Source organism: Halichoeres trimaculatus, unplaced genomic scaffold (genome assembly GCF_033239565.1).
Source record: "Halichoeres trimaculatus isolate MK-OKI-2021-1 unplaced genomic scaffold, fHalTri1.1 fHalTri1_scaffold_14, whole genome shotgun sequence".
In the NCBI taxonomy this organism is placed as follows: domain Eukaryota; kingdom Metazoa; phylum Chordata; class Actinopteri; order Labriformes; family Labridae; genus Halichoeres; species Halichoeres trimaculatus.
In genome coordinates this window covers 17934422-17961614 of record NW_027437192.1, presented here as the reverse complement: position 1 = coordinate 17961614, position 27193 = coordinate 17934422, and the positions used below count along the sequence as shown (strand labels likewise).

At 41.4% G+C, this 27193-nt stretch overlaps 1 protein-coding gene across 2 annotated transcripts; it reads left to right on the top strand.

Annotated features, from left to right (window-relative positions):
• Positions 1-262: 262 nt before the first annotated feature.
• Positions 263-24862, top strand: pdcd6ip (programmed cell death 6 interacting protein). 2 transcript variants are annotated; one of them, XM_074687201.1, is made up of 18 exons: positions 263-603; positions 4251-4305; positions 4397-4466; positions 5309-5436; positions 6163-6316; positions 7280-7380; positions 9026-9142; positions 9313-9535; positions 15389-15512; positions 15921-16098; positions 17124-17235; positions 17533-17702; positions 18135-18383; positions 20791-20925; positions 21087-21181; positions 21523-21658; positions 21759-21964; positions 23764-24862. In XM_074687201.1, the coding sequence occupies exons 1-18, from the start codon at positions 398-400 to the stop codon at positions 23951-23953; spliced, it is 2649 nt and encodes an 882-aa protein (XP_074543302.1). In that variant the 5' UTR covers positions 263-397; the 3' UTR covers positions 23954-24862. The 2 variants fall into 2 exon arrangements, with proteins under 2 accessions (XP_074543302.1, XP_074543301.1); XM_074687200.1 differs by having other exon boundaries at positions 9011-9142.
• The last annotated feature ends 2331 nt before the right edge of the window (positions 24863-27193 follow it).

Sequence of the window (27193 nt, the reverse complement as noted above, 5' to 3'; positions counted from 1 at the left end):
AAAATAAATTTAAAAAAATGATATGACATAGATGGCATTTAAACACTGTGTTTTGAATGATCCACAGACCTTGATTGATCAGTTAGGACCAAGGTACCTTTTCACCGTTTGTTTTCTGGGCATGACCGACACAATCAGAAACAAAGAAACAAGTCTTTATTTAGTTTGTTCGTTTTTGGGCCAAAAACTTCCTTTCACTCTACTCTTCAAAATAAAAGTTCTCCTTTACATCTTGTTCTACTTCACTGATCATGCGCGTTGTGCGTCGTCGTTTCCCATGACGTAATTTGACGTTCCCTGTCAGAATCCAGGAAGTGAGTCGCTGGCTGTTGTTTGTGTTCGTTGGTAGCTAATCGTCTCGTTTCTTCTGATTCAAACATCGATTTCACGGGCCGAAATGGCAACGTTTATTTCTGTCCCGTTGAAAAAGTCCTCTGAAGTGGATCTGGTCAAACCGCTGTCGAAATTTGTCACTGCCACATACCCCACGGGCGACGAGCAGGGAGAGTACATCCGCGCCGTGGAGGAGTTGAACAAGCTCCGCAGGAACGCGCTCGGGAGGCCGCTGGACAAACACGAGAGCTCCTTAGAGATCCTGCTCAGGTGGGGATGACTATAGTTCTTAAAACACTTGATGTAGCTGATATGTCATAAACACTGAGTACTTTTGTACCTGTGAAGGTGAGGTAGCGCAGTCACAGCCGCACCCAGATGTGTTAGCTTTTAGCTGCTAACCTGGGAGCTAAAGTTGGTAAAGCTAACAAGCTAGGAGGTTGTTAATAACTGACTCATGTTTTTCCACATGAACATCCACATCCGCGAGAGACTAAGACTCTCCCATTGGCCTCTTTTTAATCTCGTTTAACCGTAATATCCAATGTTGTTCGGGTGAGATTAGCCATGTTAGCCGAGTTGTTTGTGACTGAAATCTTCTTATGGCTTGGTCTCTGTTAGCATTAGGCTTAAAGGCTCTTCTTAAAGACTTTTCTGTCTGTAAACCTTTTTTGGAATACAGAACATACATAAACAAAGAAATGAAAATTAAAGGACATGCCATGTTCTAAATGCCACATTAAAAAAATCAGAGCATCAGGTTCAAATATTGACACCGTGTAAGATACAGATAGTTGGATTTTATGTTGCGCTTTTCAGGTGCTCAAATACGCACTTGCCAGGTATTAAATAATCACACTCAAATATATTTACAAATATTCTTTTTATAAAAACTATTTAATTCTACAGTTTTTTTGCAAAAAGTTCCCCAGGGTGTGAACCCATGCAGACCCATAGTCTTCAAGCAGCTCCTCTCCCAGTTGCCTGTCACTATCAGGCCCAGATCCTGCTAAAACCTTGTGCCCAACAGTGTCCACATGATCAGACATTCAAAGATATTCACAGCTTTACATATAGGCAAACAGAGATCAAATGATAAAATTTAGCAGCCATAAGTGTTTGAGGACTAATCACATGACTCACAGCACAAGTTTTCCATGTAACACATTCAACTTTTGTGGTTTCTGAAATCAAAGAGTTGAATCTCATGTAGTCTACCTGAGCTACTTCCCTGCAATTTAGACGCCCATGTCAAGTGTTGATTAAGATGGAATGATTAGAGAGACCTGACTTATCTATTTTAAACACACTCTTAATGCAATGTTATTCTGTTCCTACAATGTGATAAATACAGGCTGTATTTATAAGTTTCATTTGAAATACAGTGAGTCAGACTGATGAGAAAGAGATGTCTGTCCCGTTGCTACTCATCAGTTACAAAATGTACTTCTTGCATTGGACATTTGAAGCCTCTTTTAACCCCTAGTTTGTAAATGCCTCATATACTGCTCTTTTTTACCTGAAGAAACATATGTGGAGCAAATGAGGCTAGGCATTGTTATGTGCTACTGGCTCGAGAAGAGTAGCCACGAAGCTTTCTCTGATTTCTATTTCTAATCAAATCATAACTTACAAATTTATCATCAAGGTTTAATATTTGGAACTTCAAACCAGCAAATCAGAGGCCAAAAGTAGATAAATGTCATTTGTCATAAGAAGTCATTCTCACCTGCAACATACATAAAGAGCACTACAATAAAACACTTACAATTTTGCATTGTACGCAGGTCCACTGCTCATCTCTAAACCCTTTAAACAAAATGAATAAATGCCCTGATACTGTCACAACATTAAAAGATACTGTAATATGTTTTTTTTGTTCCCTCCAGAACTATCACACACTCAGTTTGTCACAAAGCTTTGACAGAATAATAGGATTTATGTCTGTGAACTAAAGTTCCTGTGTGTCTTGCTCCAGTTACCCTGCCTGACTTCTCTCTTGCTCTGCTTATTGTGCAGATGTGTATTCTGTAAAGAGAGAGGTCCAGTGGACCTGTCCAGATAGGCTGAAAGGGTCTTTATGCTGTGTATGATGTATGAAACTTCACCTACCTTGTGTTAGTCATGAATAACCAACATGTACCACCTATAGATGCAGACGTTGCCCTCTCTTTACTCAGTCTTTGTTCTCTGTGACTCAGAGGTTATTCAACGCTCAGAGTTTGCTCAGATTAGTTGTGAAGTCAGGTGTTGTTAACGGAAAAGTGCAGGTTACCTGTTTTCCTGTACTTTGATCTTCCAGGTATGAGACCAGTATTTACCTTGGATGTTAGTTTTATTGCAGTATTTAAACTCCTCTGTACGAGAATCATCCCACAAAGGGTTATTTTGGTAGAGATGCAAAGAAATATTAGATTGTAACAATTAATGACTGTCGCATAGCTGCCAAAATATTAGTCAAGGACACTTTTTGGATTTGATTGTCAAGCTTTTATATGACCATATCTCAAGGGGAGAGAGATATTGGCCTGTACTGCTTGAAAGTTGGGAAATCTCATCCACTATCTATCTCTTGTAGGATGTAGCTAAGTAAAGATATAACTAGATACCTGCTGTGGATGTCATTATCCTAAAAAAGGAGATGTTGAAGTTCTCTGTTTTTGTGGGTCCTGTGTCTTTAACTCAGTGAATGCTGATTAGCATCAAGCTGAGAGTTAGCATGTCTGTGCAGAATGAGCAGCTATCTTTCTCACTCTCCGCGTATATCGTCTGTTAGTCTGGTAGCCAAGGAGACCAGCCTTTTCAGAGCCGTGCAGACACACAGCTCTTGTGTCACCATGGCAGCCATTGTCCTGTCTAGCATGTTTGTGTGTTTCGCTTTAGCTCACCAGATGGAGGGGGACGTCATCTCAGGTTTCCTCAGTGCACGTGTGCAGCCTAACATGTCTAAATGAGAAACATAAGGGTTACCCTGAACGTGGATATCTCTGTATCAATAAACAGTCTTTGTTGACTTGTGGTTACTCTCCAGCTTTCCTTGGCTCTTGCCAACCCTGGTGGTTAAACTGGTAACAGGGGATTCCCTAACCCGCCTGTTGTCATTTCTAATAATAGATGATTCACATCACAGGAACACGAAGACTCATAAGAAAAGCACGAGTAGCTGCCTCTGAGTGTATGTTGTGCTTTGTGTTTTTCTCTCCTTGTTTTTTTCTCTGAATCCCTGTTTAATGATTTTAAAGTGGCAGCACTCATTCAGACCAAAGATCTGCTGTTATGTAATAACAATTAAAAACTGTCTCGAAGTGATGATTTACTCTACAACTTGGTGTTTCCTCTCAAATCTTTAGGTTAAATTTTGTATTAAAAAATGTTTTGGAACATCTTAAGTATAAGTACACATTACATGCATTGTTTACTGGTGAGTATGGTGAATATGGAGAAATATTAAGCAGATGAATTACTCTGTATCTTCTGGATATATTCACCTTAAAGCCAAGAGGAGGACTAAAGCTTTTACAGAGATGAGTGGTCACTCACAGGCCACCGGCATTTTATCTCTTTAATGCAGAGGCATCAACATTGATTTAGAGGCTGGAAAAGACATTATAGAAAATAGAAGCCATGTTCAGTGTGATATGGCCTTGTCTGGAAGAAAAAGAAAGAGAAAAAATTAAAGGGAGAGAAATAAAGAGGAAGAAAAAGGTAGGACGGAAATGATATAACAGGAAATAAAGAAGAAACCGAGGTAAAGAAAGGAAAGAAAACAAGAATAGGTTAAATAAAAAAAGAAAATCAAAGAACAGAAAGTGTGGTAAATGATTTTTAAAAATAAAAACCAGAAAAGAATTTTTTTGTGGAGGTACGAACACAACAGAGAACTTGGTTTTAACCTTTTTATCTCTTTCTCCCTCCAGGTATTACGACCAGCTGTGTGCAGTTGAGCCCAAGTTCCCCTTCTCTGAAAACCAGGTAACTGACGGAGCCGCACATATCACTGAGCTCTTAGGCTCAGTTCCTGAACAGCCTCTCTTGAACACAAAGTGTCTCTCTGTTCCCACAGCTCTGCTTAACCTTCACATGGAAGGATGCCTTTGATAAAGGATCCCTGTTTGGTGGCTCAGTCAAGCTCGGTAGGTGAAACTCGTATCAAGTGATTTTCATCTGTGAGCGGGGGCGTATGTAAACAGATTCAGTTCGCCGCAGACTGAGGAAATGATATTTGGGAGTATTCATGGAAACAAATAGCTTAGCCTGTGGGGCACGTATTTGTCGTGCTATCTCTGTACACATCTTTGTGTTTGTGTGACTCTTTGACTTCCACTGTGACACATAAGGAGAAGCAAAGCTTCCCAGCAATGAGCAGATCCCTGTTATACTCCAGAAACAGGTTTGGCAAGGTGTTATGTCACGCTTGGGGGGAAAAAAAAAAACTTTTTAACAGTGCTTGTCAGAGAAACAGGGAGACATGACAAAGGTATGTGAGCTGAAAGCCATGTGTGAGTCAGGGACAGAGAACTGTTCCTAGAGAAAACACTTAGAGTCTATAAAGCTTGAATAAATAAAAGAATAAAAGTGAATAATGCTGAATGCTTGAATGAGGTCAAAGTTCACATCTTTTGTTCACTTTGGTCTCACAGTTCACAACCTCTGTTATGAAATCATTGGAGCGCATTATGAATAGCTGTGGGGTTTTCCAGTAAGCGCTGAGTAAGAAAATGTAAAAGAAACCAGAAGAGAGACTTTTATTGGTTTGATCAAAACCAAACACACAAGAAAAGAAGATGTCAGCCAGTTTCATAGTGTATTTTACCAAAAAGAGTGTCCTACTCAACATTTTAGTGGGCCCTTAAAACACCCACTAGAAATTAGTTTAACATAAAAGAGTCTGAAGACAAAAAATAAATACCTGACTCTGGAATTTGTTTATTAATGTTTTTGTTTGTTTGTTTTTGTTTGTTTTTGTGTATCGCAGCTTTGGCCAGTTTGGGCTACGAGAAAACGTGTGTGTTGTTCAACGCAGCAGCACTGGCCAGTCAGATCGCCTCAGAGCAGAACCTGGACAACGACGAAGGACTTAAAGCTTCTGCCAAATACTATCAGGTGGCCAAACTAACCCACAGTCAGAGTCATGTGTGCACAGAAACATTAGGTTACTGATGTTTGTCAGAAATGTAAAAAAAAAGACGCTTCACAGAGCAGTCTGTTTGAATCCCTGACACTGATAGGATAGTTTAGTGAGATAGTTTTAGAGATTCCCCCGCATGTGATTGGTATGTAAACTTTTTTATCTTGTCTTTAGTTTTCCATTTGTATTATCTACGTTTACATCAAACCACAGCTTCTTTGTTTTTATGAAAACAAACAGGAAGAATTCTAATGCTACACAATATTCGAGCAGTATGTTAATACATGCATAAACAGATGGTCGACAACAGAGGTGAGGTTTCATAAGGAGAAATGAGTTGAGTGTTGGATGTGTCCCAGTCTTCCATTAAACAAACCTGCCATTCACTGATAAATTGATCTAACGACTGGTTTAAAAACTGAAACAGCACATCCACAGATGTTTCTTTTATTGATGTTGCTGATGTTGGTGTGATAGCTTCTCCAAAGATCCTCAGAGCTCCTTTCTTAAACATCACATGAGGCTGCAGCACAAGTTTTCTCATCTCTTTCTGTCTCTTCTCCTAATCTTGACATTTTTAGGAATAATGAAATAAATCTTGACTAAAAAGAAACTTGAAATGTAGGATGTTGTTTCTGTGAATCCCAGTCCTGATCATTGGGTCTCATCTGTTAACTTTCTTTATTACTCTCACCGTCCAGCTGGCGAGCGGGGCGTTTGGCCACATCAAGGACACGGTGCTGTCTGCGTTGAACAGGGAGCCGACCATGGACATCTCCCCTGAGACCGTCGGCACTCTGAGCCTCATCATGCTGGCGCAGGCTCAGGAGGTGTTTTTCCTCAAAGCCACCTCAGGTACGAAAAGGGGCCTAGTTAGGGTCCTAAACCACCAGACATCAACCAGCTCATCATACGTTTTACCTTACTTTTTATTTATGTAAACCTCCAAACAAGAGTGAGGGTATTGTGTGAATGTGTTGAGACAAATGTGCAAAGTAAACACAATTCAGAGATGTTATAAAGCTGTTAGCTAACCACATATGAAGGACGCAGAGCTTTCACTCAGTACAAAACCAAAGTAGAGGTCCTGCATGTGGATCATGAAAATAAAAAGTGTTTATTTTCTGCTTAGATGCTTCAAAAATATTTTGCCAATGCAGATGGATTAGTTATTTTTACCTGAATTTTAAATGGATTTTTCTTTATTTATTTGGAAATGCTTAATCCCTCTCTGAACTTCTGGCATGAGTTGTGTGATTAAGTGTTTAGGTGGGTCAAATGTATTTTTGAGATCTCAAATAAGGCAGCTGCATCCTTAAGTTTGGAAATGGCTGACTTGATAAAAAGCACTTTGTATGACACACTCCTGCAATGTTTCCCTTTTTTTTTTTTTTACCAGAAGATTAATGTGTCGCAAACATACAGTTGGCAGATTTGATCCCGGGTGCGCCCAGCCCCGTCCCAGTTCTGTCTGGAGTTACTTATTAGAGCTTGTGAGCACAACAGTTTTGAAGGTTACATCATATAAAAAGCTCCCACGTGAAAAAAGGGACCTACATTTTGCGCTTAGAGGATGATTTATTCTTGTTAATAAGTTTTAATACTTTTCAGAATCATGTGAAGGTTAAAAAAAGAGTGAAACAGTTGAATGCAGCAGCTTGAGTCTAATGTAAAGTCACGTTGAGATGGATGACCACGTTTGGATAATCGATTAAAGAAGCGAAGCTGGTCTGTTCAGGCAGTGATATGTGGTTCATCAGAACACAGGCCCTTATTCAACTTGAAAATGTTTTTAATCACGTCTCATTCTCCCATCAGATAAAATGAAAGATGCCGTCATCGCAAAGCTGGCCAATCAGGCTGCAGACTTCTACGGTGACGCCTTCAAGCAGTGCCAATACAAAGACAACCTTCCCAAGGTATGTGAGGGACACACACACACACACTTAGACACTGCCTGACAATAAAGCCTGATCACACACACACACATTAAGCCATGGGTCCTGTCTCTGAATGGTGCAGTGTGTGTATTGCCTGTTTGACTGTGTGTATTGATCTGTACGTTGAAACTTTCAGGGTGAAATTTAGGTGTTGGGATTCCAAATTGCTACCTGTCTGTGTTCTCATTGGTCCGTTTCCATCCTGTTTCACTCTGATTGGTTAAACACTACTAAGCTGTGGTTTGACTCATTTTCAGTCTGATAGGTTTCTCACCTTCTAATCATTGATGTCTGAAGTAATTACTGTCTAACCCTATAACACACACACACACACACACACACACACACACACACACACACACTCTTTCTCTCTCTCTAAAATACACAGAACACCATGATTTCATGCCCTTAAATTTAATATTGTTGATGTATTTCATCAAGTAAAATCAATCAGAGACATGACACACACAGCGTTAGGGTTGACATCAGAAAAAGTCTAATGTGCATTAATCTTTGTCCTTCTGACTGTGAACAACATGTTCACAAACGTGCACAGTTTTGTTTTCAAGTGTGATTTAATGTAACCAGTTAATTAGCATATTAGCTCATTTATTTATTTAAAAGTATTCTATTAAAGTGTTTTTTATATTTGTCGTTTCTCAAGCAAAAAGTCAAATTACTTTCTGGTTCAGTCTCTCTGATGTCTCTTCATTAAGGCAGTATTACTGGGACCTGGCATCCATTTGTTTGTCATCTTAAAGAGAAGGTTTTTTTTCCATGAATAATGTTTCAAGCAGTCCTTATTTATGACTCAACAAAGTTTTTTTTTAATGTTTTTTTTTAAGTAAGAAAAGGAAACAGAAGCAGTAAACAAGCTTTGGTCATTCAAAGCAAAATGCTGTTATCTTTTAAAGTTGTCCTCATTAGCTGTTAATGAAAACACCTTTTTCCTAGTTCCAGATTTTCAAAAACAGATACGTGATGGATCACCCTTACCTTTAAAATAGTTCCTTTAAGATGATTAATCAGTTTGTGTGAACTTTTTTGTTTTTTTGTTTGCCAGTAGCCAGTTTAAACATTTCTAACAACTTTTAAAAATCCAAAACATTCAATCAGCAGCTTCAAACTCAATCATAGTTTCTGATCTACTCAAAATAATAATAAAAATCTGAAATAGGCTAATGAATGAATGTGAATGCATGATATCAAACACCACACACAGGCACAAACACAAACCCACGCACACAGATTATGGCTATGGGACGTTGATGAGGGTGTTGCAGCTTTTGCGGAAAGGTTAAACACTCATGGCCTGTTCTGTTTTCTCTCTCGTTGTCTTCCTCTCTTTCTGCATCCCTCGTGGTGGTGTTGTTGGTGCTGGCGTTGGCGTTGGTTGTGCGTGCTGCTTGTGTCGTGTTCCTGCACACTTCTGATCGCTTGTGCTTGTTTGTGATTGGCCCCTTTGATGTCATTTGTGGTTTGTGACCTCACTGCTGTGCGTCTGTCATTTTGCTGTTTGCCTTGCCATCGTGTGTGTGTGCGTGTGTGGGTGTACATATGTGTTTGCGTGTGCCTGCGTGTCGCTCTGTGGTTGCCTCTCCCTGGTCAGTATTTTTATTTTCAGGAAGTGCTGCCGGTGCTGGCGGCCAAGCATTGCATCATGCAGGCCAATGCTGAGCTGCACCAGAGCGTCCTGGCCAAGCAGAAGAAACGCTTCGGAGAGGAGATCGCTCGCCTGCAGGTACACAGATGTTACAAGACATTTAGTTGTGGTCTCTCTCTGTCTGAGACCTTTACCTTTTATCTCTCACACCTTAAAGAATTTACAGTCAGCTCCAAAACCACACAGCATACCTATAAACCAGATACTCCCCTCCGCTTCTTCCTCCTCCCATCTGTCTTTCCTTCCAGCATGCAGCCGAGCTGGTGAAGACAGTGGCATCACGCTACGACGAGTATGTGAGTGTGAAGGACCTCAGTGACAAGATCAACCGAGCCCTCACAGCTGCCAAAAAGGACAATGACTTTATCTACCACGATCGGGTTCCTGAGGTCAAAGATCTGGAGCACATCGGCAAGGCAGCGCTGGTCAAAGCCACGGCCATCACACCTCCACTCAGCCAGAAGTTTACAGGTTAGATACAAAGACCTGCAAAACATCCGAGAGCAGGGCTCTCAAACTCAAACTGCCTGAGGGTCTCTGAGCGGCCACTTCAGGTGTTCTACGAAAAAATGAATACGGCAACAACTGTGCTTCTCAGCATTAAATACTGTACAGTGACATGCTGCGTTCAGGGTCAAATCAGAAATTTGTGGTTTTCTTCCTCGGTCTTAACAGCAGACCAGGCCATGAACTTAGTGCACTTTGTACACTCTGAAGTCTGAGAAGTGAAAGGTAAGAGTTTACTTGTGCAAAACCGTCAGCTGAGGAGGATTTTCTTTTTCCTCATTTCTATAAATAGAGGTTACTATTCCCTTAAAGGATGAATCACAAGAAAAATCACTCTTACAACATGATGTCTTTAATTGGCAGAAGGGTGAAGGGGAGCTCTCTGAACTGGGATTCAACAAAGAACTTTATTGAAAATATTTGATATGACCACTTTGTTCATATTCAGTGTCAAAGACATCCCCAGGCAGATGAGTGAAACCCTCAGTGGTAGCCTCACTGAGGTGTAATTCTGAAAGATTTATGTTGCTGTTTAACCAAAAAAGCTGAGGTGATTCAGAAAATTTGACATGCCTCAAATCTGAGAAATCTGGACCTGGTTATCCTTTACTCTCCTGCTGAAATAGGATGTGATAAATGAACTGAAGTCAGTTCTGATTTGCCAACAATACAAGATGCAATGCCACGTTATTCTTTTCAGTAAGAGCCTTTTGACTTTAATGCCACTTTGTTTATGTTGTTTCTGTGGTATTTCTTATGATTTAATGTGCTCTTAGGCCTGAACCACACGTATATGGATATATTCCTAAACGCACATTTTTCTGTCCAATTGGGCCTCTCAACCACACAAACACGGCGATTTCACCCACATAAACAGATTTTTAAAAACAGATAAAAAAGTGAAGAAATAAAATAAATATCCGGTTGAGTGGATCCGTGTAGTGGTGTTAAACGGAGCTGGTGTTGACGCGATGACGTCAAGCGCCTAGCAACAAGTCACCGTGTTTGACTGCGCATGCTCATAACATTCTTCTTCTATGGTTTTTACATTTTGCTAACCTGCCAATTATCGGCCAGGCATGGCATTGCAGGCTTCAGAGGTGATCGGTTTCAGTTTGGCCTCTACGTATGGACAGAGATATTTCTGTGGTGTGGACGGAAATGTTTTTTCTAAACGAGGACAAAGATGTCCAATCAAAAAAATATCCGTATACGTGTGGTTCAGGCCTTAGTTTTAAACTGAGTGAGAATTTGTAATTGTTTGAAAAGACCTTCAAGTTAAAACTAAATCATTGAATATGAAACATAAAACAGTAAAGTTTTCTTTAGGGATGGGTGAGTACCGATACCAGGAATCGGTATCAGGCCGATACCTGCCATATTTCACGATAATGGTACTCTCAAAGGCTGTCAATACCAGCAGCCAATACTTAAGGCAAAACACTTACAACGCGTAAGTCCTCCTCGCCAGTAAATGTTGCTACATTGCCGCAGTTTGACACCACAGCAAATGTGCATCAGGTCCTGTTCAGACAACATGAATGAACCAGAGAGTTAATAGAATAGAATAGAAATAGAAAATACTATATTTATCCACGAGGGGAAATTCAGGAGTCACAGCAGCATTTAAGAAAACAAAAGTAAGAAAGAATATAGAAAATAGATGACGACATCCTGTCCACCACTCTCCAGCCCAGCCAGTCTCCACCTCCACAGGGTCCAGGACTGAGCCCCCCCAGAAGTCTGTTCAGTCTCTGTCTCCTGGATCCTGTCTGCCCACAGCAGGCGAAGCTCCTTCAATGTGGCGCCGGCGTCCAATGTCAGCTCTGTCAGCCACGTCCGTGAACAGCAGGATGCCACTGGGTTAGCACAGCTAGCTCGTCCATCCCACCAGAGATAGATCCCACATTCTTAACAACGATGAATGGAAGGACAGGTCCACATCGTCACCTCCCAGCTCACACCCGAGAACCAGCACGTCGTCCTCACCTCCTCCTCCTCACCTCGAGGGAAATCATCAAGCCCACTACACTAATTAGCATTGACATGCTACAGGCTGCTAACAGTTAATTTCACATGTAAACAATGCAGCCATGGTTACATGTAGGATCTCCAGACAAACACAGGAGAAAAGTAGTAAAAATATCGCTGAAGACACAAAAAGTTTGGTGTCCATGACCAACAACGAACCATACAAAGTGATGGTCCACTCCAAATACAAAGATTACGAAAAAGTGACGAAAAAAATTACAAGAAACGGACAAAGACGAGAGAGCTGCTGCAACAGGCAGCTACTTGGGCAGCGCCTAGCAACGGAAAAGTTAATTAGTTAGTTAATTAACAGTTATTTATTATTAATTTAATTATTATATAAGTTATTAACAGTTAAACAGTTTTATTTTGCACTTCAGTTTATTTTAAAAAATACTAAAACTCTGATGTGTTTAAAAACAAATAATACACTCAGAGAGAATTGTTTGTTTTATTTTGGACTTTTTGGACTTCTGGATTCGAAAGATGCACTTCTAGCGGTAGCAGCAAAGTTTGGCAGCTCTCTGTTATTACTCTGCTTTTTTTGCTATATTTTTATCTTTCATTGTTTTTTTTGCTTATTTTTGCTCAATACTGGACTTTTTTTGACAACAACTCATGGATATGTCTGCTGGAAGGAGAGTTTATTCAAGAGAGGAGCTTCTTGCTCTAAGATGGAGCAAATCTGGAGGACATCACCCTATTCCTGCTGAGATAAAGAAGCCTTTCCGAGGATGTCGTGCAGGTGCAAAGTTAAAGGCCAGGAGAGAGAGATATAATGTCAACTCTCTGCCCAACAAAAAGGATGAACTGGAGACGCTGGTGAAGACGCAGAATGTATACCGTGAGTGCAGTCTTATGTGCTTTACTGAGACCTGATTGAATCAAAACATCTCTGATTCCTGTGTGAATATACCTGGCTTCATGCAGATACGTCTGGACAGAGACACCAAAGCTAGTGGCAAGTTAAAAGGAGGACTGGATTTATTCATTAATCAGAGATGGTGTAATCCTGATCATACTACAGTCAAAGAGAAGATGTGTTGTCCGGACATTGAACTGTTGGCAGTTGGGATGAGGCCATATTACCTTCCCAGAGAATTCAGTCATATAATAACAATCCTCGTGTACATTCCACCCAAAGCAACTGCTAAAGTTCCATGTGACGTTATCCAAGAAACTGTTGCCAGGCTACAGACTCAAGGGCTCTCATAATAATATCTGGAGACTTTAACCATGTTAGCCTCTCCTCTTATCTCACTGGATTTAAACAGTTTGTGAATTGCCCAACCAGAGTGAGTAGAACACTTGATCTTCTGTATGCCAACGTCAAAGATGCATACAGTGCCACTGCATTACCACCACTGGGCAGGTCGTATCACAATCTGGTTTTACTTCAGTCTTGTTACAGACCCTGCGTATTGAGGCAGCATGCAACTACTGTAACAGTTAGAAAATGGACACCTGAGGCCAGTGAGGCTCTGAGAGACTGCTTTGAGTGCACAGACTGGAACGTATTGTTAGAAACAGATGAGAACAGCCTAGATATTGATAAACAGGTTGACTGTTTTACTGAATACATCAACTTCTGTAAAGACAATATCATACCATCAAAGACTGTACTCCGTTTCCCCAATAACAAAACCTGGATCACAAGTGACATCAAGGATATCCTCAATCAGAAAAAGGAAGCCTTTAGAGATGGCGACAAAGAACGGCTCAAACTGGTGCAAAAAGTGCTGAAGAGGAGGTTAAGGGAGGCTAAGGTGAAATATAAAAAAACATTGAGAGAAAATTACAAAATAACAACATGCCTGAGTTGTGGAGAGGAATCAATAACATCTCTGGTTATAACACAAAGACAAGGAAGCCAATTGTGGGTGATGTTGAACATGCTAATGAATTCAACCAGTTCTTCAACAAGTTTGACACAGCGACCACTTCCTCTTCTACTGCTCCACTGGGTCTCCCCACCACTCCTGCTACATCCCCTCCACCTGTGCCTCTTCCACCGTCACCGTTTGTCACAGCTTTAGGAGTGAGGTTAGAGTTAGGAAGACTGTGCTCAGGGAAGGCTGCTGGTCCAGATGGTGTGTTTCCAAGACTGCTTAAGGACTACGCTGGCCAATTGTGTGAACCCCTTCAGAGGATCTTCAACCTGAGTCTACAGTTGGGTCAGGTCCCGGCTCTGCGGAAAACATCTTGTATTGTGCTGGTACCAAAACTCAAATGCCCAGCTGAACTTAACGACTACAGACCAGTTGCCCTCACCTCACATGTTATGAAAACCTTTGGAGGCTGCTTTTGCGTCTGTTCAGACTTGAGGTCAAAGACACACCAGAACCTCTGCAGTTTGCATATAGAAATCATATTGGAGTGGATGATGCAGTTACATACATGCTCCACCGTGCCCTGTGCTATCTGGAAGAACCTGGCACCTATGTAAGAATTATGTTCTTTGATTTTTCAAGTGCATTTAACACCATCCAGCCCATGATACTGAGAGATAAGCTCAAAGACATAGGAGTGAACCCATCCTTCGTCTCCTGGATCACAGACTATCTCACAGAGAGGCCACAGTTTGTCAGGTTGGGAAACTGCGTCTCTGGGACAGTTATGAGCAGCACGGGGGCTCCACAAGGAACTGTTCTGGCTCCATTTCTATTCACACTTTATACTGCAGACTTCAAATACAACTCTGAGTCCTGTCACATCCAAAAATACTCCGATGACACTGCTATTGTGGCGTGTATCCAAAATGGACAGGAATCTGAATACAGGGATCTGATAAAAGCTTTCTGTGACTGGAGTCATAGAAATTGTCTCCTACTGAACACCTCAAAACAAATGAAATGATTGTGGATTTCCGAAGGTCTGGGCTCTGCCATCAGTCAGTTAACATCCATGGGGTGGACGTGGAGGTGGTGTCAACCTACAAATATCTTGGTGTACATCTGGACAACAAGTTGGACTGGTCCCTTAATACAGATGCACTCTTTAAGAAGGGGCAGAGCCGTCTCTTTTTCTTAAGGAAGCTCAGATCAATTGATGTCTGTGGAAAGCTGCTGCAGATGTTTTATCAGTCCGTGGTAGCCAGTGCTTTGTTTTATGGTGCAGTCTGCTGGGGAAATAGTTTAAAGCAGAAGGACAAGAGGCGACTGGAAAAACTGGTGAAGAGAGCTAGCTCCGTGGTTGGATCCAGTTTGGACTCACTGGAAGCTGTGGTGGAAAGGTATACACAGAAGAAAGTGGAGGCCATCATTCGTCACACTGATCACTTACTTCACATCATCCTTGACCAGAGAAACAGCAACAGTTGGACAACTCACCTCTGTGCACTGCAGGACTGAGAGATACAGAAGATCATTCCTCCTTTAATTCTTTAAAATTTGGAAGATGAGTTATTTAATCTTCATTTTATTCTTTGTTCTTGTTGCCAAACTACATGAATTTCCCTGTGGGGATTGATAAAGTATTTATTTATCTATCTATCTTAATGGTGGAGTGACTGTCTTTTTTCAAAATGATCCGTCACTGTTCATTGAGATTTTGTGGATCGAGAGTTTTAGTGGTATCAGTGCTCGGTATCAGTGAGAACTTAAAGGAGAGGATTCGTACTGGTGTCAGTCTAAAAAAAGTGGTATCAAAGATCAAAGTTTTGTTTCTCTTCACTATCCAACACTCTTGGTTCAGCATACTCCCAATAGAAGCCACTGTCCAAAACCATGACCTCATGAGTGAAGTAGCTTGACTCAAACCACTTCCTGTTCCCTCCTTTCTCCTCAGACTTGTTTGAGAAGATGGTCCCCATGGCGGTGCAGCAGTCCATGAGCATTTACAACCAAAGGAAGGCTGAGACTGTCAACAGACTGGTGGGAACCATGAGGGAGGCCACTAACCTCTGTAACGGGTATGCTCTTCTCTGTCTGCATCAACCCATGCTGCGAGCAGCTGAATTTCTCTTCCAGTGAACACGTGTGCGAGTGCTTGTGAATCCATCTCTGGATGGTTAATAAAAAAATCACAACATTAAAGTGTACCAGGCAGCATTACAATATGGATGGGGCACTTGTGTTTTCTATGTAGAGCTCATGATAGCAGTGAAGTACTTGTGACACACTGTTGAGGATGTTAATAGGTGCTTAACAGTTTGAGTGTTTTGGCCTTCAGTGCTGGGTACAGAGCACCTGAAACTGAAATAACCATACAACTCTTTTTTTCTAGAGTTCATATGAAATTCAAGGATTTGGAAATGAGACGTAACAAGCTGTAGAGCACACTGACTGACTTGCATTGCTGATGTGTATCTGTCCATCAGGGTGTTGGCATCACTGAACCTGCCAGCAGCTCTGGAGGATCTTTCAGGAGACTCTATCCCACAATCCATTGCTGAGAAGGCGAGATCCATCGTGCAGCAGGGAGGACTGCAGAGCATCGAGCAGCTTATCAAAGACCTGCCTGAGCTTTTGACCCGCAACAGAGAGATCCTGGACGAGGTCAGAGAAACAGACGTGTTCACTGAATGATCCCTGTTGTTTTATAGATCCAGTGTCGTTTACTGTAATCGTACTTCTGACCATGATTCAGTCTTAAAAATGAGAGGCACTTTCTTCTAGCAGCTTGTTTCTCATATGGCTTCTCTCTCTTGACAAAGAAGCATATGAACGTGACGCCGTTCAGCAGCTTGTCCTGATTTTTGGAATCTACCACAACTACCAGGAGAACACACGAATACTAAAAACCCCTAATCGCCCCTGATGGCGGAAATCCCAAATCAGGATCCTTACTGAAAGAGACTAATCCACTGATCTTTGGGCCAAGGACTGTCAGTCCACCAGCTTCAGCCAACCTGCTTTTTACACATCTCGCTCACAAACAAATAAACAGACGGCAGGGAAAGCATAAAACACAAAACTGCTTCCAAATTTGTTGGCAGAGTCGAAAAGAACAAACCAAACTGTTCTAATTTCCCCTCAAAAAGTATTTGTCGTGTTGTCCACAGCCAAAGTTACTGAACTGAAAATGAAAATTAAAAAGTAGGAAAATAGACTTCTGCTGCCCATAGAGCAGACTTTTAGCTATTAATCAGCATTCTTTTATTTAATGCTTTTTTCAGATATTTTTTGTCTTTTCCCTTAAAACGGAAGAAAGAGAATTGGAAAGTTGATGAAAATTTCTGCCAAAAAGATCTGCCAAAAACTTCAGCCGTTCTGATTTTAAACTAGTTGTTCAATTTATTTCTGAAGAAAGAGAAACCAGAAAATATTTAGACTCTAGTCGAGACTTTGCAGCTCTACTGTCTTCAGTAAATGTAAATAAAAGCGCAGATGGCAGATATGAAGGCGTTTCCACACGCCAGTTTTTTGTTGTTTTTTTTTTTTGTTTTTTTTTGCTGTAGTCAGACAAGCTTCGCACAATGAAGAAAAACTTTGATTCGGTGATGAGTGAAATCCTGCTCTGCATTGTTGTGTATAGATGCTGAGTAATAATGTCTAACGAGTGTGTGTTGTGTTGTTTTCAGTCTCTGAAGATGTTAGACAATGAAGAGACAACAGACAACGAACTGAGGACTAAGTTCAGCCAGCGCTGGAACAGAACCCCCTCTGGAGACCTTTACAAGCCTCTTCGTGCAGGTACACACACAGAAAAGCATTTTTTAGTTTTCTCCATGAAGTCTATCTTTCTCTCTAGAGCGCAGATGGTACATGAGCTATGAGGTTCACCCTTGTGCAGGCGGCCTGGCTCCAAGTCCAGCCTGTGGCCTCTTTCCTGCATATCACTCCCCGTTGTTTCCTGCTCTATCCACTGTCCTCTCTTCTCTGATGAAAGGCATTAAAGCCCCAGAAAATAACTTGAAAAATCTTAAAACGTCTGTCTTTCACTTGATATTGTTGACTCTGCTGACCCCCTGTCCTTGCTCTCTGCCTCAGAGGGAGCTAACTTCCGCAGCGTCTTGGATAAGGCCGTACAGGCTGACCAGGTGGTGAAGGACCGCTACAACACTCACTGTGACATGATCGCCCTGCTGTGTAAACCAGAGAATGAGCTCAACGCCGCCATTCCCTCTGCCAACCCCACCAAGACCCTGCAGGGCAGCGAGGTCTGTCCCATCTCTTCTTATGTTTTTACAAAACTTAAATTTAAAAACTTGAAGGTTAGTTTTTCAGAAGGCGTTCAGTAAAATCCAGATGTATTATGTGTGCCACATAACCACAGGCAGAACCCTGCAGTGGACATTGTGTGGTTTATGGCTCTGTCCCTCCTTCCCACAGCGGCTCCATTTTTCATTGTTTGCTGATTGTGCATCGTGTGTCACTGGGGAACTTAAATAACAGAGCAAGCAGAACTTTAAGAAAGAGGAAGAGGTGCATGTATCCTCACAGCTGAAGTGTTAATACGAAAATAAAAAATGGAGGGATAACAGGGTCATCAAAAAGGCAAGAGGTCGGGTCGATGTGAGGAAGAGAGCTGAAAGTGATGAAGATTTTGAGTTTAATAAACACAACTCACTGAGCGATGTGTTCGCTGTCAGGTCGTGAACGTGCTGCGAGCTCAGCTTGCCCAACTGGACGAGATAAAGAAGGAGCGGGAGACCATGGAGGGAGAGATCAAGGCCGTGACCTTTGACATGTCCACCACCTTCCTGACGGCGCTGGCTCAGGACGGCGCCATCAATGAGGAGCAGCTGTCCCTCCCTCAGCTCGACCAGATGTACGGCACCTACAACCAGAGAGTGCAGGCCAGCCTCCGCTCGCAGGAGGAGCTGCTGGGACAAGTTCAGGTAAACAAATGCACTGACGGAGCCGGGTACAAGTTATGGGTCGAGCAGGAAGGTGACTTTAAAAGTCAACTGTAACATCTCTGTAGAGCTCCAGCAGCCTGCTTTAAAATAATGTCAAAAACCACTGGAGCTTTTTCTGCAGGAAACTGTTTAAAGAGTCAGCAGACTGACGATGTGGTTGGGACTTTTCCACGTGTAAACTTCCTTACTCATCCACTAGTGCACATTGTTTAGATGACTTTCCTGGGTGGTTTGGAAATTACAGAAAATGTGTTGGAAAATGTAAAAATATAATGTATAGATTTAAAAATGCGCAAGTAGCACACGGTGTCTCTGTATAAACAAGCTGGGTGGACACAAAAACCACAAAAAATCGAATTTGTTCCAAGAAAAAAATGACGGACGAAAGTTGTAGTGCCAGTGTGCAAATATGATTGACATAAGATGGGATCAAATTTCTTTTTTAATGCTCGTCACTTTCTGACAAAAAAAACTCAGTGTGCAAGGACCTTAACTCTAGCTGGGTTTCCATTACACCTAGAATTGCGCAAAACCTAAATATCGCAAAACAGAAATGGTAACGGAAACACCACATTTTCAAAAAACCTCTCAAATTTCGATAAAAAGTTTTTACGCTCATATGAGGGTTTTTTTCAGACATTTTGATACTGTGTGTGTGCGTGAGAGTATGTGAGCTGGAGATAATGATTTTTATTCAGTGTTTTGTTCGTGCCTTTTTTGAGTTAGCGTGATCATGACCAACAGTTTGAGCAGTGAATAAAAACACTAATGTTCAAGAATTGGCATCATCATGAGTGCAGCGTCTGGACGGACGTTATGTTTCACTTTACTTAAGTTGTGCGCAATTCTGGTCATTATGGAAACACCGGCAAGGTGTGTTCAGAAATATCGCTTTTATTTTGCGAAAAAGTGTAATGGAAACCAAGCTTCTGTGTATAACTCAAAATTCTACATATTCGCCTTTCTCTCTGTTTTTGAGCTCTTTGTTGGAACTAAGTCACAAAATACTTTTCGTTTAAGTTTTTCTTTTGTTTTGTTTTTTAGTTTAGTTTAGTTTATTTCAGTCACTTAAAACATAAAGACTCATATGCACAATGAAGTGAAAATGAACAAATGTTGAGTTGAGAAAGAAAATCAACATAAAAAAGAAATCAACAAAAAAAGTAACAAAACAGGACCGAAAAGAAGTAGGCTGAAGCTTTTGCTTATTTGACCTTCCCTTTCCAACTCATCTTCTGCTCAGCTTCCTTTGGACTGATATAAAGCATTAAGATACACATAACTACATACTAATTTACCATATATAGGCTCTTTGTCTAGCTAAAATCTCAGACACAATATGTTTTCACATCTTATTTCTGTACTTTGCAATTGTTTTTGTTTGAGTAATTTCTCAAACCTACCAAATGTTTGATATTAATTCATTTCTGTGTCTATTCTATTCCCCAGACTAACTCCATACACTGAAACACATCTTGGTTTAACATTTGTTCTGCTCTTTGTTTTAGCAAACAAACAACTCCCTCTCAGTTCATACTCACTCTCTCTCATCTTAAAATACCTTAAGATACAATCTGGAAACATGTTATTGTACGCTTCGAACATAAGTGAGGCTATTTTTGAATCCACAAACTCACCAGATTTTAGATTCTGTAGATTTATAAATAACTCGTGTGTTGGCTCTCGATAATCAGCTCGGTTTATGAGCTTGATCGCCTTCTTTTGAAGCAAAAAATTAGAATTTGTGATTGTTTCATAAGTTCTTCCCCAAACTTCCACACAGTGAGGAAAGTGTGGAAGGATGAAGAAACTGTTCAACATATATAGTGAATTTAAAATAAGAATGTCTTTAGTTTTATATAGTATTGCAATTGATATTGATATTTTGGTTTTGATGCAATTTACATGATAATGCTTAAAATGTATTTTCAAAAACATGTTCAATCTCCATACCATTTATCATAACTTTTTTCTTAGTATTTTTTTTTATATTTTACTTTTATTGTGTATTTATTAACACTGAACCACCGTGTCAAAGCATCCAATTCTCTTACCACTGTATCCAGATGATCAAGGTTTTTACTGGAGCAACAAAAAGTTTGTATCATCAGCAAATAAAATTAAATTATACAATTTTGGTATATAACAATCAACATTAATGTAAAATATGAACATTTTAGGACCCATCACTGATCCTTTTGTGAGTTGCAGCAGCTTGTTTAAAGAAGAGTTCTTGTTGTTTCTGGAGTCAATGAGGTATCCCCTGTACCAAACACAAAACCTGGATAATCAGATAGCCTGGTTTATGCAAAGACCTTTTTTTGGGCAGACACTTGTGTTAAAAAAATGCTGAGCTCCATCTTTTCAACCTGTGATCTCCTTCCAGACGGCCCACCAGGAGTTCAGCAGTCTGAAACAGTCCAACACGGAGGCCAACCAGAGGGAGGAGGTCCTGAAGAAGCTGGCCTCAGCACACGACAGCTACGTTGAGATCAGCAGCAACCTGCGTGAAGGCACCAAGGTACTCGCTCAGCACAACGCATCAGCACACACCTGCTTCACCGTACAGCTCTGAAGAAAGGAAAACTTACTACTTGAATTTGTGTTGTTCTTTTTGTTCTGCAGGGCTGTTTGCACACTAGGTGATTTATTTTTGTCTCCTCTTTCTTCTTCCCTCCACAGTTTTACAACGACTTGACAGAAATCCTGCTTAAGTTCCAGAATAAATGCAGCGACATTGTTTTCGCTCGCAAGACAGAGCGGGATGAACTACTGAAGTAAGTCGTTTCTAAGCTTTTGTCTGTTTGATCAGTGACACAGTCAAACTGGATTATTAAAACGTCAGAGAGGATTTTCTATATTAATACATTTTACTACATCTTTCTGAATTCAGCTCTTGACACCAACAAAACCTTTAATTGAACAGCTTTGATCAGCACCCAGGAAAAAGCTTTGACTCAAGATTATTCTGTTTTACAAAAGACATTTTTTTGTTGAAGGGAAGCCCAGGTCCTGAACGTCTCATTAAAGTAACAGATTACAGTGTGATAAAAACGAGTCACACATAAAGTCTGAAATATTCAACCTTGATGTGATGATGGTGACATTTCTTGTTAAGGGAGCTACAGCAGAGCATCGCCCGAGAGCCCAGCGCTCCATCCTTCAACGTCCCTGCCTACCAGAGCACTCCAGCTGCCCCTGCAGCAGCCCCCGCTGCCCCTGCTGGCCCCACCCCTGCACCGAGGACTGTCTTTGTAAGCCTCTACACATAAAAACCACCACAGAAGAAGAAAAAAAGAAATGAGGCTGACGGTGACGTACTGATCTGTCCACTCTCTGTTTCTGTCTCCACAGAACCCTCAAGTCCCGCAGCAGCCCCAGCCCAAGCCCAACCCCCCTGCCAGGCCTCCTCCACCCAGCTTCACCCCTCAGGCCGCTGCCACCACCCCCACCCCCCCTAACACAGTACCCACTGGGCCTCCATCTGGCAACCCACCACCTGTGGCTCCACCTACACAAGCACAGGGACCACCTTACCCCTCCTACCAGGGCTACCCAGGGTGAGTCATCGTCACAGCATCTTCATCAAATAGATAAATCCACACGACTTAACATGTTGATTTTATCACAAACTAAATATCACATCGTAGCCTTTCTTTAAAGTCAACCCTGTGCGCAGATGCACGCTCTTCTCCCCTCATTTCCTGTTCCTCTTCAGCTGTCCAGTAAAGGCTGAAGCAAAAAGAAATGTTTTTTTTTTTATTCCCAGGCACCTTCAGTGAAGTTTTTTTCATGAGCTGATTTATTTCACAAGTCGTGTTTGCTCTGTCTCTGACTGGATCTGCTCACACATGACCTCAGATGATTCTTTGTGCATCAAAGAGTCGCTTAACATACTAAGACAAATGCGCAGAGCTTAATAAGAGTTAGATCCCACAGTCATGTCTGCATGGTAAATATGGAGCTGGAGGAAGCGGCTTACTGAGATTTTGAGGCGCTGGACGGTGGAGTTTTTTTTTGATCAGTGGAAAGTAGAGCTAGACTAATAAGTTTTTTTCAGGGCCAATCACAATACCAGTTATTAGTAGTTATAGAGGCCGATAACCGGTAATAGGAGCTGATATTCGTTTACAGTGAAAGTGAAAATATTGGTGTCAAAATTTTGAATAATACAAGCGTCAACAATTAATTTTGTTTAAACACCTTTAAGCATATGTTTATTAAACAGCTCCCAGACTCAGCCACATATTTTCTTAATACTTTAAATGAAAACTTAAAAAACAAACTAGCTCTAGCCCTTAAGGTTCTACAGTAAATAAGGCCCCGTTTACATGATAACGTTGCATCTGAAAACGCTAAAACGCAGTGAAAAAAAAATCTGTGTTTACACAGAAACGCTGATGGACTGAAAATGCTGTAGTAAGCATGCCAGGCCTGCAGGTGATGCTATAACAGTCTTGTCCAGAAGCCGCTTTTGGGGGATCTCCACCGAAGTAGAGTTGAGTCGATCATCTGGTGTATTGGGGAATACTAAGTTAAAAAGTGGAGCAACAGATGCACGTTTTGTTGAAAGACAGTCAGCAGATTGAGCAGATTGAGCAACACAAGCACAACACGGTAGTTCGGGACGATTGTAACAACGGTACTGTTGTCCTGTTGTATGTGCGCGTGAGGCGGACTGTGACGTCAGTGTTTCGACTGAAAACGCCGGCTTACTGTTTACACGGCAACGGTGTCGGGAGCGTTTCAGAAAAATCCCACTCTTCCGTTTTCAGAAGTGAAACGCAAAAGTTTTGTTGCGTTTCACCCTAAAACCATTGTCGTGTAAACGGCCCCTAAGGTTTTCCAAAAAGTATCTCTGCATGTAACCAATCTGATGGTGGGTGACTGTGGATGGGACAAAGCTTGAGACAGAGTAGTGGCTGCATCTGAGCCAAAAAATAACACAGTGTAAATTGATTTTTTAATAAGCTGTCGAATTGACAAAAAAGGCCAATATGCCTCAAAATGTCGAATATCAGTACCAATAATCGGCTTGGCTGATTGTCGGTCTATCCCTAGTGGAAATAGCCAGGTAAGATGCTCCTTTTTTTTCCAAGAATACAAGTCAAGGCTCAAGGTGAAGGAGCTTCAGGGTGATTACTGACTCCTCAAAAAACTGTGAGAAGAAACCTGCTGTGGTATTTCAGAGTGTTTGTTTGGCCAAGATTTTCTAGTAATGCAGGGGGTCAATGGATCAACAGTTTTTTTCGTGAGTCGTTCCAGAGATGGCAGATGACAGAAAAAGGCCATTCCTTTGGATCTTTAAATGAGGGCGATGGTTTTTAAATGTGTTTCCTCTCCTGTGCTGCCCCTGCAGATACTACCAGATGCCTATGGGCTACAACCCCTATGCTGCCTACGGACAGTACAACATGCCCAACATGCCCTACATGCCCTACCAGGCCGCTCCAGGACAGGGAGGATACCCAGGAGCTCCTCCTGCAGGACAGCCATACCCTGGCTACCCCCAGCAGCCCCCTCAGCAGCCCTTCTACCCTCAGCAATAACTCTCCTCTTCATCACCTCATCCCTCTTTTCCCCATTTAACACCAAATAAAAACTGGCCCCAGCAATAACACTTCATCCCCCTTAGCCCCCTCCCTCCCTCCCTCCCTCCCCCCTCTCTTCTTTTGTTTCCTCCACTAACAGCAGCTTTAGAAACCTGAGTGAAAGGTGACGTCAGAGCTGATTCGCACTTATCTCTGATTCTCCTCTTTCCTCTCCATCTTTCCCCTGAAATCATGCGTTGCTGTGTTCTGACGGCACTTTTCTTAAACTCTCCACTTTCCAGATGCACTAACCCTCATCGTTTCCTGTTATTGGGTTATTTTTCATGTAGTCATTCTCTAAAGTTTCGGTTAATGGTTTAATCCGAAGACCTAACTGGTTTTCACTGATAACTGACTCTTTGTGCTGCACTGCTGTACAACACTCACAGAGACGCACAGGATCCACGGATGTGTCGTGGGTGTGTGCATGGGATGGGCAGATGGGTGGTCATTACTAGTGGAAGGCGCAGCCGCATCCTCACTACCCACACCCACTACATCAACCCCTAGTGCTTCTGTATCAACTATATTCCTATTTTTGTAATGAATACTGCTGCCTCGCTGATGTATAAACCTCTAAAAACGAATGGCCTGTAGGTTTTCTAATGTAGATGAAGACTGTTGAGAGATCTGCTCTCCTTTCTTTCTTTCTATCTTTCTTTCTTTTGCTCTTTTTCTCTCTCATCCAGGGAATGTTGATATATTTCTGTGTTACAATCAGAGGCTGTAAAAGTGGGAGAAATGGTTCTATGATATAAATATATGTATAAATAAGACTCTGTACGTGGTTAACCGAGACACTCTATGTGCTGCACTCTCATGCTGTTTGTGTTTATTTTTACTCCTCAGCTCTAATGTGATTAAAAAAACAACAACTGCTAAGCAGAATCTGCCGTCTTTAAATGTTGGATGTCTTTATTGTGTCTGTGTGTTTTCATCAAACTGTGGAGGTTTGTGCTGCAGCCAGAAGAGGGCACTCCTGCAGCTCTCAGAGGGAGCAACCGCTGAGCAGCAGAGCAGCAGATCACCTACCATTGTTGCTCTCCTCAACCAATCAGGGACAGAGTTTTCCCATCCGACTAATCGGACGCCTTTTGACCTCCTGAAGCATCAGGGGCAGATCCCATTTAGACGACATGCAAATTACGTCCCAGCGAGGTCGTGATCTCATCCAATCATATTTCCCCGCAGGTGATTTCTCCACAGACAGATTTCATCCGCAGATATTTATTCAGTGTCAGGAGACGCTAATGATTTCACATATCTCCTCCCTGTATGTGTGTGTGTGAGTGTGTGTGTGTGGCAGGGAGGCAGATGGCAGCACAGTGTGATGTCTGGAAGGATGCATGGAGATGTTGGCAGAGAGCTGCTGGTCCCCTGCCTGCATCCATCACTCCACCTCTCTCCATTTTGCCTTCTCTTCTCTTCGTCTAATCTGTCTTCTGGAGCTCCTATCAGCTTTGAAAAACTCCCCATATTTCACTTCACTTTCCCCCAGCACTCTCTCATCCTTTGTTTCCCTTCCTATCACACTCTCTTCATCATATTTTTCTTTGCTCTTCATCTTTTTTTTTTTTTTTGTAAAGCCACCTGTCTTTTTATATCCTCAGCTGCTCTTTCTCGTCCATTTTTTCCCCCTCTCCCCTGGCTCGTCTGTTTTTGCTTACCATTCGTCTGTCCTTGCCATCCAAGCCGCAGAGTCTTTGGCAGCGACTTGTCTTCACTGGTCAGTATCTCCTGGCTCATAAGCGTCTCATAACATCACGTCAGTCTCCTGTGAGTGAGCGTGTGTGTGTGTGCTTGAGAGTGAAACTCACAAGGAAGGATGCACTCGTTTAATCAGATCTAACAGCTCACATCTCCTTCTGGAAGTGACACAACAAGTACACACTGCCATGTTTCTTTCGCTCGCTCCCTCTCCATCTATCTGTCTATGCAGGGCTGTTGCTGCCAAAGCCAATTGTAGCTCTGGATGTGTTTATCAAAGGTGTCTGTGCATCTCAGGCGCTTAATTTTAACAAGACGTTCTCCACCAGAGGAGTGTCATATTTTAATTGGTCTGAAACAGAATAAAGGCAGCGAACAGAGCACTGTGCTGACAGGTATTAATTACCTTCTGCCTAATGGCTCCCAAACTCAGCACTTAGCCCTATTGCTGCTTGCACTGTTCTTACTCCCCCACTCGTTTCTCTCCTCCTCACCATGTGTTTGTCTAAAATAAGGCTTAAACAAAGGAATTATCTTGGCTATCATCTTGATCAAACTAAATAAAGTGTGTGAAGAGGGTAATCTACTCTCGTTACAAAGACTTCCAAACAGTCGTTCCTATAGAACTGGAGGCTGTACCTCTGATCAGATGTGAAAATGTGGTGTAGGTTAATAAACGGACAATGAAATACAAAAAATAAATAAAATAAAGGTTAAACCCAGAAAAAAGTTGGATTTTTAAGTTTACTTAAAGCTTTGATAAATGTGTAACTGAGGGCCAGAAAGTTATGATAACGTATAAGTATTAGAAACATAAAATACATCAACAGTTAACCTTCGCAGAAGCATTACAAATAGTTGTAACATACTTTACGTTTGTGAATACAGTTCACACGCCTAGATAACAAGTGATTTAAAATAGAAAAAAAGTGTTTAAAATTCTGTGGAAAACTTTCTGTGTGTGTGTTGATTTTGGCGCCCCTCTTGGACCAGGGGTGAGTATTTGCAAGAACCTCCAGTTTTTGGGTCACAATACAATAGTATCACGATTTATCATATTACAATATTGTGATATATTTCTATATTTACATAGTTAACTTAGAAAAAAATAGGGATAATGTTTATGTAAATAACAAAATAATACAATACAAATAGTTCAGTGAAAACCCATATTATCAACTTTAGAAATTAAATAATTATACTTTGAGATTATAATTATTATACAGTCTATGGACAACATACAGCAAAGAAGCTCTTCAGTGCCATCTACTGCAGTGGTGGTGCTAAAGACAGATCTTCCAACTCAGCTAAAATATAGATTTTTCTTCTAAGCAAAAAAAAAAAAAAAATCAATATTTAGAGTTGAAGTATCAATATTGTATCAGAAGTAAAAGAATCACAATAAATTACTGTATTTACAGTTGTTACACCTTTCTAAGGAAAGGGTGGTACTTTTTAAATCTTCGCACTGGACATTGTGATTGGCTTATG

Excerpts from the sequence above, each read along its gene's own strand:
- pdcd6ip (XM_074687200.1), top strand. The coding sequence starts at position 398 with ATGGCAACGTTTATTTCTGTCCCGTTGAAAAAGTCCTCTGAAGTGGAT. Across the intron at positions 9,143-9,312 it reads AGGAGATCGCTCGCCTGCAG|CATGCAGCCGAGCTGGTGAA; the intron begins GTACACAGATGT and ends CTTTCCTTCCAG. Across the intron at positions 17,703-18,134 it reads AGACCCTGCAGGGCAGCGAG|GTCGTGAACGTGCTGCGAGC; the intron begins GTCTGTCCCATC and ends GTTCGCTGTCAG.